General features: G+C 42.5%; 1 protein-coding gene across 1 annotated transcript in view; it reads left to right on the top strand.

Moving 5' to 3' along the window:
- Nucleotides 1–14,069, top strand: part of ACSS3 (acyl-CoA synthetase short chain family member 3) — a 123,010-nt gene that overhangs the window by 88,045 nt on the left and 20,896 nt on the right. Inside the window, exon 10 of the mRNA XM_038388133.2 lies at nt 7,670–7,765. Coding sequence (XP_038244061.2) covers nt 7,670–7,765 — 96 coding nt within the window. The remainder of the gene's footprint in view (nt 1–7,669; nt 7,766–14,069) is intronic.

The raw sequence follows: 14,069 nt of genomic DNA, 5'->3' as shown, positions 1-14,069 counted from the left end.
GTCCCTCGATCTGCTCGCTATGCCCCTACTTATACATCCCAAAATGCCATTGGCCTTCTTGGCAACAAGGGCACACTGCTGACTCATATCCAGCTTCTCGTCCACTGTCACCCCTAGGTCCTTTTCCGCAGAACTGCTGCCGAGCCATTCGGTCCCTAGTCTGTAGCGGTGCATTGGATTCTTCCATCCTAAGTGCAGGACCCTGCACTTATCCTTATTGAACCTCATTAGATTTCTTTTGGCCCAATCTTCCAATTTGTCTAGGTCCTTCTGTATCCTATCCCTCCCCTCCAGCGTATCTACCACTCCTCCCAGTTTAGTATCATCCGCAAATTTGCTGAGAGTGCAATCCACACCATCCTCCAGATCATTTATGAAGATATTGAACAAAACGGGCCCCAGGACCGACCCCTGGGGCACTCCACTTGACACCGGCTGCCAACTAGACATGGAGCCATTGATCACTACCCGTTGAGCCCGACAATCTAGCCAGCTTTCTACCCACCTTATAGTGCATTCATCCAGCCCATACTTCCTTAACTTGCTGACAAGAATGCTGTGGGAGACCGTGTCAAAAGCTTTGCTAAAGTCAAGAAATAATACATCCACTGCTTTCCCTTCATCCACAGAACCAGTAATCTCATCATAAAAGGCGATTAGATTAGTCAGGCATGACCTTCCCTTGGTGAATCCATGCTGACTGTTCCTGATCACTTTCCTCTCCTCTAAGTGCTTCAGGATTGATTCTTTGAGGACCTGCTCCATGATTTTTCCAGGGACTGAGGTGAGGCTGACTGGCCTGTAGTTCCCAGGATCCTCCTTCTTCCCTTTTTTAAAGATGGGCACTACATTAGCCTTTTTCCAGTCATCCGGGACTTCCCCCGTTCGCCACGAGTTTTCAAAGATAATGGCCAAGGGCTCTGCAATCACAGCCGCCAATTCCCTCAGCACTCTCGGATGCAATTCGTCCGGCCCCATGGACTTGTGCACGTCCAGCTTTTCTAAATAGTCCCTAACCACCTCTATCTCTACAGAGGGCTGGCCATCTCTTCCCCATTTTGTGATGCCCAGCACAGCAGTCTGGGAGCTGACCTTGTTAGTGAAAACAGAGGCAAAAAAAAGCATTGAGTACATTAGCTTTTTCCACATCCTCTGTCCCTAGCTTGCCTCCCTCATTCAGTAAGGGGCCCACACTTTCCTTGGCTTTCTTCTTGTTGCCAACATACCTGAAGAAACCCTTCTTGTTACTCTTGACATCTCTTGCTAGCTGCAGCTCCAGGTGCGATTTGGCCCTCCTGATATCTTTCCTACATGCCCGAGCAATATTTTTATACTCTTCCCTGGTCATATGTCCAACCTTCCACTTCTTGTAAGCTTCTTTTTTATGTTTAAGATCCGCTAAGATTTCACCATTAAGCCAAGCTGGTCGCCTGCCATATTTACTATTCTTTCGACTCATCGGGATGGTTTGTCCCTGTAACCTCAACAGGGATTCCTTGAAATACAGCCAGCTCTCCTGGACTCCCTTCCCTTTCATGTTAGTCCCCCAGGGGATCCTGGCCATCTGTTCCCTGAGGGAGTCAAAGTCTGCTTTCCTGAAGTCCAGGGTCCGTATCCTGCTGCTTACCTTTCTTCCCTGCGTCAGGATCCTGAACTCAACCAACTCATGGTCACTGCCTCCCAGATTCCCATCCACTTTTGCTTCCCCCACTAATTCTACCCGGTTTGTGAGCAGCAGGTCAAGAAAAGCGCTCCCCCTAGTTGGCTCCCCTAGCACTTGCACCAGGAAATTGTCCCCTACGCTTTCCAAAAACTTCCTGGATTGTCTATGCACCGCTGTATTGCTCTCCCAGCAGATATCAGGAAAATTAAAGTCACCCATGAGAATCAGGGCATGCGATCTAGTAGCTTCCGTGAGTTGCCGGAAGAAAGCCTCATCCACCTCATCCCCCTGGTCCGGTGGTCTATAGCAGACTCCCACCATGACATCACTCTTGTGATGGAACACAGTTCAGTCTTTTTATATTTTTTATTGTGTAGCAAGTAAGTGCAGAAATATAAATCAATATAATAGCATGGTTCACTTTTAGTTCACATTGTTAGTTCTGTAGATTGTGCATAAAAAGCACCAAGTGGATCCTAACTTATCCTTGAAGACTTCACAGATCTCCCCTCTCTCCAAGACCTTTGAACAGGAGGACTGCAGTGACAAATTTATGTCAATTCCTAGTGCACACTAATCATATCTGTGGATTAGGTTACTGTAATGTTCTGTGTTCATTCCATTTTTTTGACAGAATCATTGCTTTGCAGCTGTAGTAATTTGCCTTGTCAAAGGCATTCCCCATTCCTGTCAACTTGTGTATAAACAGAAATTGGCTGGAGTTCACAAACTGCTGTCAACAATGATACTAATGGTAGAATTTATTAATATTTCTGTATTTGGCAATGTTGTGGAGTAAGAAATATAAATTTGTTTGCTGAGTTATAGACTGTCACATCCAGAACATTGCATTAAAACAGTGATAAAGTCATATATTGGATGGTTTCATGAAACTCCTAATGAGACATTCAGCCTTTTGGCGATGTCTGTCTGTTACAAGTTCAAATGTGGCTTAGGTTGATAGGTACCGTAACAATTTTCAGTGACAGAACTACTTTGCTGCCCATGTGAACTGAGTTTAGCAGTCTCAGGCCAACTCCTAGGAGTGGATTAAGACAAAATGAGTTCTAAAATCAAGAATTTTTCAGAATCTCCATGACCAGACTCTTCAATGCTTCCCAATCCCAGACCTAACACTGAGTATATTCTTCCTGCAACCTAGACCAGTCCTACTGGTCCTCCCTGATTTGGGAATCCAACATGGGCGTCGGGAGGTTTTCCACCATTATCATAGCAGGGGGACATTATATTTGTAGCTCTCTTGGCTGCAGTCACTCCATTGGGATGATGTCAGCAGAGCTACTCTGACTCCCACAAAGTCCTTTGCTCAGGTGGGTAAATGCTGAATCCTCTCTTCTGGAACAAACCACAGGTTTCCTGAAGATGCGGGGGAATGGAGGAGGCCCAGGTTGCCCTAAGAGGACATTTGTGATGGCTGTTGTGTTATAGGGGTGGGATACTGTCTGGGGCCCTGGATTTCCCAGTCCTAAGTTCCTAGCTGCCTATGGCTATCCTCCTACTTCCCTCCTGTGTCATCCCGTCCCCCCCATTTTTCATTCTTTCAGGATTGTATTGCAAGGCTTTCAAGTATGCATTCTGTCTCTTCTCTCCCTTCTCCTCCCCCCCCCACACACATTTGTTTGGTGTCTGAGCCTATATCCATCGCTGGTCTAAGCTGAAGTTAATGGAGTTGCACCTGACTCTTCACCAGTGAATGTGACCTCATCTATGGGAACAGGAGGCACTAGAGAAAGGAACTGTATACAGTATCAGTTGTTTGGGGTATACTGAAGCAGAGAGGATAAGCTGGAGGACCTCACAGAGAGAATGTTAACAGGCTGAAGAGTGGTGTTTGGAAGGGGAGCTTTTTCCTCAGTACCACCTACTGCAGCAGCAGGTAGTTGGGCATCAGCTTGTCAGAAGTTTAAATTTTAAATACACTGACAAATGATGTCCACAAACAAATGAGCAGTCCAGGTCATCTGAAAGGAGACTGACTGTGGCCTATGATTTCCTCTTCTCAGCTCTCATCTCAAAGCCAAACCCATATATCACCTTTTGGCCATGTCTGCACTACAAGAGTCTTTCAGTAAAGCTATGCTGGCATAGACTGCGAGTGTAGACATTGCATATGCTGATAAGAGTTCTGCTGCTGCAGTAGTAGCACATCAACCCTGAATGATTTTAGCTAAGCTAACAGAGAGAGTCTTCTGTCGGCTTAGTTGCATCTACACTACTCCATTCTGCTGGCATAGCTAGACTGCCTACAACAGTGGTGGGCAACCTGTGGCCCATCAGGGTAATCTGCTGGCGGGCTGCGAGACAGTGTTTACATTGACAGGTTTCAGAGTAGCAGCCGTGTTAGTCTGTATTCGCAAAAAGAAAAGGAGGACTTGTGGCACCTTGGAGACTAACAAATTTATTTGAACATAAGCTTTTGTGAGCTACAGTTCACTTCATCGGATGCATTCAGTGGAAAATACAGTTTTATACACGAAAGCTTATGCTCAAATTTGTTAGTCTCTAAGGTGCCACAAGTACTCCTTTTCTTTTTGCTTACATTGTCTGTCTGCAGGCTCACCACTGGCCTAGAAGGTGTGAATTTTTTCACATTCCTACATGACATAGTTATGCTGGCATAATTTAGTAGTGTAGACCAGGCCTTTCTCAACAGACCTGTTGCAGTAGGTTTGGCAGCCTCCTCCCTGCAACTCCTGCAATCAGCTGGAAGATTCTCCTGTCCCCCTTGTTTTCTGATTCCTTTCCTCCCCCCCCACCCCATGGAAATGCAGACTGTGTAAAAATTTGGTGTATTTAAATGTATCTGCCCTTCATTTTCAATATGACTTCATTCTGTTTAGAAAAAATGAATGAGGAAGAAAAGGTCAGGGTCCATAATAGCCCGATATCAGTGTTTTGGGGAAAATTCAGTTTCAAACCTGCTGAATAACATCTTTCAGGGTTTCTGTTTCTGCAGCTCCATTACCTTCTGCTACTGCCTCCTACTGCTTCTACTACAAGAGAACCCTGGCAAATAACCTCACACGTATTGTTAAATGGGACGTGGCTCCTTTCTTTTACATCATAGGGCAGCAGGAACCCATTACCCTTTTTCTGCCTGCAGAATAAGAGAGTTTCTCTCTCTCTTGGAAATAGGCCCATATTGTGATGTTATTAATCTTTGCCATAACCCTCACTTTTATCTAAACTATGGCTCAGAGGTACAGCAATGCTGTATCCTTATTGTTTTTTTCCTTCTAGTTTTCACACATCATTTATTCTACTCTTTCTTTCCTCCTTTTCTCATTAGAACTCTGAACCATTTTCTCCCTCCTTTGTTTTCTACTGTGAATCTGTGCCTGACCCCCCCCTCCCCCCCGATTTTCTCTCAGCCTGGGTGCAACCCTCAGTTTTACTTTCTCCCAATCTCCTCTGACCTGTTCTCCCTCAGTTAGTTGTCTCCATTTGTTTTTCTCTTTCCTACTTTCCCTTTGACCCTCAAAGCTCCTGGTCAGACCACTTTCAGCCTCCTCCCAGTGGAGATCCCTGAGGTTCCAGTTCAAGCTGCCAGCAGCTGCATCCACTGCCTTTCCCCTTTCTATCTGTGACCTCTGTGGCTCTTCTAAGTGTAGCTGTTATCTGCCTCTTGCATCTGAGACAGGCTGCCTTAAGGTGGGATTTTTTTCATAACTTGGCATGCTTCTCTTGCTGGGCAAGTTCAAGGGCCATGTCTGGTTCTGCACTGGCTTGCTTAGCTTGAAAAATGGATGAGTTGAAATTCCAGTAAGGCCATCAGTGTCACTGGCCAAAACTACTGCACACCAGCCCATTTTGGGCCCTGCGTACATGGTAAAGCCAGTAGACTAAATAAGGACCCTATTAAATTTTCTGTATTAATGTCACCACTGACTGGTTAACTCCTGTAAGAATCTGCCAACATGAAAAGCCTCTGTAGTGAGAATACAGACTTAGCTTCCTTCCAGAAGGAAGTAAGACTGCTGTAGAGCAATACTCCTATAAACACACACAACCCTCAGTTTTATTGTGAATATTGTAATGATTTTCATTAACCCTCCTCACAGACCCTGGAGTTATATGACCACATCAGAAACTCAGCTTTCATTTTAATTAAAGTAAATTCCTAGACATCCTGGGTGTGGAGATAAGCTTGAATATCTGAGCACTAAAGATTCACAAGCCAGAGAGCAAGTAAAAACAAAACACCTCAGTCAGTGTGTTGCTTGTCAAATCTCATGCTTTTGGGGGTTTGACTCATGATTTGTTGAATGCTTGGGGCTGGCAATACTGAAGGAATGACTCCCCTGCTCGCAGCACTCCCATGAAGTTTCTTTCTAGTAACTTCAGAAACTTAAGGTACATCTACATTGAAACATGGGCTTTGATTGCAACTTGTGTGACTGTACCTGAGCTAGCTTTAATCTAGCACCTCATGACTGCAGCACAGACATACTTACTTTGTATTACTACTACGGCATACTTTATATTACTTTATTTTTCCTTTCCTCTTCACTGTGTAGCTGCAAATAGTTCCCAAAGTGGTATCTCAATGAAAACCCCAGGACTTATAAACTAGATTTTCCTGAACTATTTGCAGTAGTTCCAGATAAAGTAGTGATCTATTGCTTCATAACAGAGACTACTCTCTGGTCTTCCTGCCCAGCAGCATGAAATTGGGAAATATTGCATTTGTCTGCTTTCTGAGCATCTCAAGGGAGAGAATTTCTCAGCCCCAAAATAGAATTCTGTCGACCTTGCAAAGGCTTTGCACAACTGCATTCCTCCCTCTGTATGTAACACCATAAATTTTAAATACCACATCTGACCAATTCCAGGGAATATTCTAGGCATCAGTGTGCTGATATACAGGGGAAATTGGAAAACTGAAAGGAGGAAAATGGGGAACATGGAGCCCCTGCCATCTGTTTAGAACAACAGCAGCTTCCACTTTCTTTCCAATTGTCTATAAATCAAACTGGTGGAAGGCACCCATTAATATATTCCAGTATAACAATATCCCATCCCATCTACATCTTCCAGTAGTTTAACATATTGACACCCTGAATGACTTATCTAAAAGATGGAAATAAAATGATGAGGAAAAGGAAAATGAGGAGGGGAGCATACACAGAGCCCTTGGAATGGAAGAACCCTGGTATAAGGAGGGAATGAAACAGATTCATGGTGGGAGGGATATTTGGGGACCCCGGTATAGGGGAAATGAAGGTGCATACGAGTCCCTGCATGAGGGGAAATGGGTGGGGGGATCACAGAGTTTCTGGCGATGGACGGGGGATGAGGGCACACAGAGCCCATTGCAATGGAGGGGAGGGAGGGATGGGACACACAGAGTCCCAGGCATAAGGGAGTGGGTGGGGTAAGTTACAGGGAATCCGTGAAATAAAGGGGGATGGGAGGATGGCACCCTGGGAGCTCATGGAGTGAAATGGAGGAATGCCGGTGTGTGCAGTCAGCTCGGCCTACAAAAGCTACGTGCAACCACCTTACACAGAAAGCACTAGGACAGTCTAAACAGAGAGGAAGAATAATAATAAGACAAGGCCAGTCTAGTGTGTTTTCTAGAGATTGTTCCTCTTGATTCTGGTTGATGGGGCAACTCTTAAAATACATATATAAAATAATCTTATGTAGCAGTCCTATCATCTATAGGTTTCTTGTGAATGTGTAATTTATTGTTCTCTTACTCCCCTAGGTCCACGGCAGAATAAGCTATTATTTTCTTAGTGCAATATAGATTTCTTTTTTTTAATTATCCGTTATTGAATGGAAACGTGGCCTTTTGGTGCACTCTGATTTCTGTGGTGAAAATTTGCATTCATTACATATTCTATATGAATCTTTTTTCATTGCTCATCTGGGAATGTATTTTTGATATGCTGAACTAGAAACAAAGCTTGGCACCAATAAGTACTTAATGACACTAAGTACAAGCCTTAACTGACATATTTTCCTTCTATTACATAACAGAAACTGGGTCTGCAATTACTGCTTCCTGCATCGGTTTGGGAAACTCAACAACTCCTCCACCAGGACAGGCAGGAAAATCAGTGCCAGGATATAATGGTAAGTGTGTGCAGTGTATATCAATAGGAGAGGAGGTTGCTTGCACTTCTGAGTGAGAGCTCAGCACATCACAAGATCGGGCCTTAAGATTGCAGTTATCTAGGGCCAAAACTGGCCTCTCCTCCATCAGTTTTGCACCTCTCTGGCTTAACTGGGTGAATGTCCATGTGACGTTGGGTCAACATAGTAGTTCCTCACCAACATTTCTTTATTTTTCCTTCCTCCCCAGTTTGGCTGGGGAAGAAAACATGATTTGGGAGCTGACACATCCAGGAGATCCAATTGTGTATGTTACCAATTGGCGCAGTTTAGAGCAGATCTGATGCTATTCCATGTTGCCCCCTGGAACCAGCCCAGTGGCCTCAAGATTGACTTAAAGCCATTTTTTCTCTTTCTCTCACATGCACACATGCAACTTTTTGACCTGTATCAGGTGCAGAAGCATCAGTTCTTACAATCAGGCTCCAGTATCCAGTACAGTTAAATTACAGCAACCACTTAATCATGTGGGTTTTATTTATCCTGTATCCCTTGAAGATGCTTGCATTTTTCAGGAAGTGCTCAAAAAACTCACAAGGTCAGATCCTTAGCAGTCTGCCCTGTTAGCACAACATTCCTTTCCATCTTTCAGTTGTTAGTCTGACGCATTCTTTGTGCACCCAAATTTCTCTGGCATACTGTGAAATTTGAAGTGCACAAGGAACTGGCTACTGCAGTTGTCATTGTACTGTTGAGACTGAGGTTTGGAATGCCTGCATACAATGAGCAATAGATATTATGAAATGCTCAGAGTTTCAAACCATAATCTGCAGTAATTAGTGTTAAATCATAACCAGCAGTGACATTGTTTTTTAACGATTAGGAAAAATAGTGTTAATAGTGATCATCTTTATAATTGGTGGAGAGGGAATAGTAGCTAGACTAGGTAGATAAATAGTGCTTTAAGAATGTATTGTCATGCCTGTAGTTTACATCTATGACTACATGTGTTATTCAGAGGCTAAATGGCTTTGCTTGTTGGACATATACATTGTACATGTATGTTTAAGAACACACACTGATCTGATCTTTTTCTCTACAACATTTAATATAAAAACTCACCTGATTTTAAGTGTATAAAGATGATTACATACATGTAATGATGAACTAAAAAGTAACACAGTAAGGGTATAAATCCTGGCTATTTGTACCTGCCTCGCATCCCCATCGTTTTATCAAAGAAGACAGTGTTATGTGTTCAGACTTGTACAGGGGCTCATATTTGAGAGAGTTGTTAAACACACTACATTTCAGTACTTGTCAGGGGGCTTTCCTTCACCCGCTTACTTCCCTGGTCCTTCTCGCATGAACAGAGAGCAACAATACCTGAAGTCCAAAGGTGCAAACAATTTGATGTTTATTGGGGTGAACTTCAAGCAAGCATGATTCCAGTTTCCTACCTCAGTGTCCTCCTTCCCAGCTCTGACACCACAGAGCCTTACCTGTGTCCCTGTTCCCATTCTCCCCCTTAGCAAAACATGATTCCAGTTTCCCCACCCCCATTCCCTGTTCCCATCGCCCCCCTTACTTCTTGACTGACTGCAGACTATATAGTAAAACTTGAGTTCTGCTTAGCTATACCTTAACCAATTGTTTTCCTGAAATTTGACTAACCAATCCTAACTTATTGTAACATGATTATTTAACCAATTATATCTCACCACCTTAATTAGTTTACACCCAGCAAAATTAATTATACTGCAGACAGAAACAATCACAGAACCAGACAGAGATTATACAGACAAACAATAGGGAAATGGGGACTACAATGATGGAACAACACAGAAATGAGGATTTCACATCCTAGCTATTGATAAGTGAGTTCTTGCCAGACAGGATGCTATCAAACTAAGTTTCCTTTTACATTTTCTAGGCACTTCCTTTCTCTGGAGGTGATAGGCATTATCAGGACAGGATTGTATTCCTAACAGCCCAATAGCACCTTATTTCAATGTGACTAGTTTGGAATGTAAGGATGTGACTGTTCGCTTCCCAGTTTCTGGCTGCTTCTGCTGCTTAGCCAAAGATCTTAGCCTAAGAACAGGGCCTCAGACGGTCACAGTAAGAGAAGGCTTTTACACTGGCAGACAGTGATTTTGATTCTTTCTTTTATACCTCTGTAGCTAAGTGATAAGAATACACCTAAATTCTTAGAGTATAGGCCTTTACAGGCAGGCCTGACTATCTATATCCTAATAAGAAAAGGAATACTTGTGGCACCTTAGAGACTAACAAATTTATTAGAGCATAAACTTTTGTCAGCTACAGCTCACTTCATGGGATAGCTCACGAAAGCTTATGCTCTAATAAATTTGTTAGTCTCTAAGGTGCCACAAGTACTCCTTTTCTTTTTACAGATACAGACTAACACGGCTGCTACTCTGAAACCTGTCATTATATCCTAACAGTACTTGTGTAGCATTTTTATTTCTAGCTGTACGAAACTGTAGGCTGTGAACCACCATAGGGCATAAAAAGTGAGAGCTTTTGTTATTTGGAAGATGTTTGCATGCACAGTGCGCAGCCATGAGATTAAGAATTCTAAAATATTTTTATACCTGGGATCTCTGTTTATGACCCAGAGTGTTCAGGAATTACTTCAAGAAGGACACATAATTAGATTTTTTTGAGGTCAAGCCATCTATAGGAGGAGTGCTCACATTCTTGGGAAGGAGCGGTTGGCTGACTTTTCTTCTAACAAGTAGAAGTGAACATGAACATTAAAAAAAAAAAATTTTCAGCTGCCCTGGACTTTGGCACTAGTAGTTATTGTATGAAGACAAACAATGAATCAAAGAGGAAGTTAGAGAAAAGAGAAAAGGCTTAAAGTTTGACCAGAGCTCTAATAAGCAGGGAAGAATTGCAGAATTTAATTGCATGAAACCTGTTCACAAATCTCTGATAGTCAGGCTTAGCAAGAATATGTGGGAAGCACATATACAGAGATTTTTAAATGAACTCTGCAAAACCTGATGTTAGAGTATCTAAAAACTTCCTTCTAAATGGATCAGAGGGAATTACAGTAGAACCTCAGACTTAGGAATATCAGAGTTACAAGCTGATCAGTGAACCAGACACCTCATTTGGAACTGGAAGTATGCAATCAGGCAGCAGCAGAGACCCAAACCAGAAAAACAAAAAACCCAAATACAGCACAGTACTACATTAAATATAAACTACTAAAAAAATAAAGGGAAAGCAGCATATTTCTTTTGCATAGGAAAGTTTCAAAGCTATATTAAGTCAATATTCAGTTGTAAACTTTTAAAAGAACAACCATAACATTTTGTTCAGAGTTATGAACAACCTCCATTTCTGAGATGTTCGTAACTCTGAGGTTCTACTGTACTTTAAAATGGACGATAAAATGGACAAATGTTCAGGTATATTCTGTAAGGGAACAATCACATTTCCTTTCTAACCAATGGTTCAGGACCACTTACTGGAAAAGTTTACAAATCCTGTAACCCTGCTGTTAATGAAATACAGGACTTTGAAATCACTTCTGATTACTATCTCACTTTTCCTCACTTCAGTTGTGTTATGACTCTAGCTGCTGCTACTTTAGCTACTAGTTTGAGATAAATGTTTTATGCCATTTAAAAGATGAGCTCTGTGCTTTTTGATGGTATAAAATTGCATTAGTAGTTCTCTGGACAATGGTTGCCGAAGTCATGATACATTTAAATTGGATTTGGGAAAAAAAATTGAAGAAATGCCCTTTCCCCCCAAATGGCCAAATTCTTTCCTGTTATACCATTGTAAATACAGAGTAAAGTAATTGTGTGAAGTGACTCCAGCTTTACATTGGGGTAAATGAGAGCCAGATTTGGCCACGATTCAAGATTCAATGTTGGGTGACGAGGACAGGCTATGAATGCTGCATACTACTGGAAAACTATTTTAATTTAAACCTGAATTAATTTTTTAATAATATACCTCATTCATTTCTAGCTCTGACATTTTCTGAGATCTGACCTGCTATTTGGTATTGGTCCCTTAGTCTATAAGTTTGTTTGTTATTGATCCAAGACAAAATACAGCAAGTCCTGGATTTGAGGGCAGTAAATACCCTGAATATAGGTTGGTAGCCATGTTGTTCAGGAATACCCCTAAACTACTGTTCTTTTAAAAAAAAAAAAAAAACAAATCTAAAAATCTTGGAAACCTAAGTACAAAGCTTTCAGGAAACAAAATCTAATATGAAAAACTGAAGTTAGTGCCTTGATAAACAAATTACATTAAACTAAAGACTCTAATGCGTCAAAAAAAAAGGAGTACTTGTGGCACCTCAGAGACTAACAAATTTATTAGAGCATAAGCTTTCGTGAGCTACAGCTCACTTCATCGGATGCATTTGGTGGAAAAAACAGAGGAGAGATTTATATACACTCACACACAGAGAACATGAAACAATGGGTTTATCATACCACTGTAAGGGAGTGATCACTTAAGATAAGCCATCACCAGCAGCAGGGGGGGGAAAGGAAGAAAACCTTTCATGGTGACAAGCAAGGTAGGCTAATTCCAGCAGTTAACAAGAATATCAGGAACAGTGGGGGGTGGGTGGGAGGGAGAAATACCATGGGGAAATAGTTTTACTTTGTGTAATGACTCATCCATTCCCAGTCTCTATTCAAGCCTAAGTTAATTGTATCCAGTTTGCAAATTAATTCCAATTCAGCAGTCTCTCGTTGGAGTCTGTTTTTGAAGCTTTTTTGTTGAAGGATAGCCACCCTCAGGTCTGTGATCGAGTGACCAGAGAGATTGAAGTGTGCTCCAACTGGTTTTTGAATGTTATAATTCTTGACGTCTGATTTGTGTCCATTCATTCTTTTACGTAGAGACTGTCCAGTTTGACCAATGTACATGGCAGAGGGGCATTGCTGGCACATGATGGCATATATCACATTGGTAGATGCGCAGGTGAACGAGCCTCTGATAGTGTGGCTGATGTGATTAGGCTCTATGATGGTATCCCCTGAATAGATATGTGGACAGAGTTGGCGACGGGCTTTGTTGCAAGGATAGGTTCCTGGGTTAGTGGTTCTGTTGTGTGGTGTGTGGTTGCTGGTGAGTATTTGCTTCAATTTGGGGGGCTGTCTGTAAGCAAGGACTGGTCTGTCTCCCAAGATCTGTGAGAGTGATGGGTCGTCCTTCAGGATAGGTTGTAGATCCTTGATGATGCGTTGGAGAGGTTTTAGTTGGGGGCTGAAGGTGATGGCTAGTGGCGTTATGTTGTTTTCTTTGTTGGGCCTGTCCTGTAGTAGGTGATTTCTGGGTACTCTTCTGGCTCTGTCAATCTGTCAATCTAGCTTATCTTAAGTGATCACTCTCCTTACAGTGTGTATGATAAACCCATTGTTTCATGTTCTCTGTGTGTGTGTATATAATCTCTCCTCTGTTTTTTTTCCACCAAATGCATCCGATGAAGTGAGCTGTAGCTCACGAACGCTTATGCTCTAATAATTTTGTTAGTCTCTAAGGTGCCACAAGTACTCCTTTTCTTTTTGCGAATACAGACTAACACGGCTGCTACTCTGAAAAAAAAAAAAAATAAGTTGTTGAAAACTGTGGTTATGGAGTAAGCCTCTCTCCTCCTACTATATGAGTCCAAGTCTAGCTTGATGGATTTTCTTATGTTACTTTAACAGGTACAAGCAACAAATAATGTTACAGAATTTGTAGTCATCTGCCCCGGAGAATGGAAGCTTCTGTTAGCATCCCAGACTCGCCCTCCCTCAAATAGAGGGACAGGATGACTTCTGAGTTCCTATTCATCCTTCCCCAGAACCTTTCTGAGCTTATCTTTCGTCTGTCTAATTAACCCCTTTTGAATTCTTGGGCCTGTATCTATTCTGATGCCAAGCCTCTGACCCATTGTCTGTGACAGGCTATGCAGGTGTTAAAATCACTGTCCTTTCTGAAGGAGTGGTTTCAGACAGCAAAATCAAATTTTCAGCAGTCGGAGTCTGTGTATTGGTAGGCCAATGCTACTTCAAAGGTCTGTTGGCAGATGTGGGTATCTCTGCTCTCACCTCAACTTTCTTCCGTATTGTCCAAGATTGTTGTAGCAGGATAGACCTAGCTGGATGTTACTGTTGCAGGTCAGGTCAACCCTGTATTCCCCTATGGGCTCCAGCAAGGGCACTCACTTTCAGGCTCCTGTTCCTCAGCTGTCACCTCTCTTGGTCAGAGACCCACATCTTGTTCCTCAGTCGTGGTCAGGGTTTTCCAGGCTGCATAGTTCCCTGCCTACACTGTG

This window comes from Dermochelys coriacea, chromosome 1 (genome assembly GCF_009764565.3).
Source record: "Dermochelys coriacea isolate rDerCor1 chromosome 1, rDerCor1.pri.v4, whole genome shotgun sequence".
NCBI classification, from domain to species: domain Eukaryota; kingdom Metazoa; phylum Chordata; order Testudines; family Dermochelyidae; genus Dermochelys; species Dermochelys coriacea.
The sequence above is the reverse complement of the archived record's forward strand: the minus strand, read 5'-3'. Positions and strand labels throughout refer to the sequence as shown.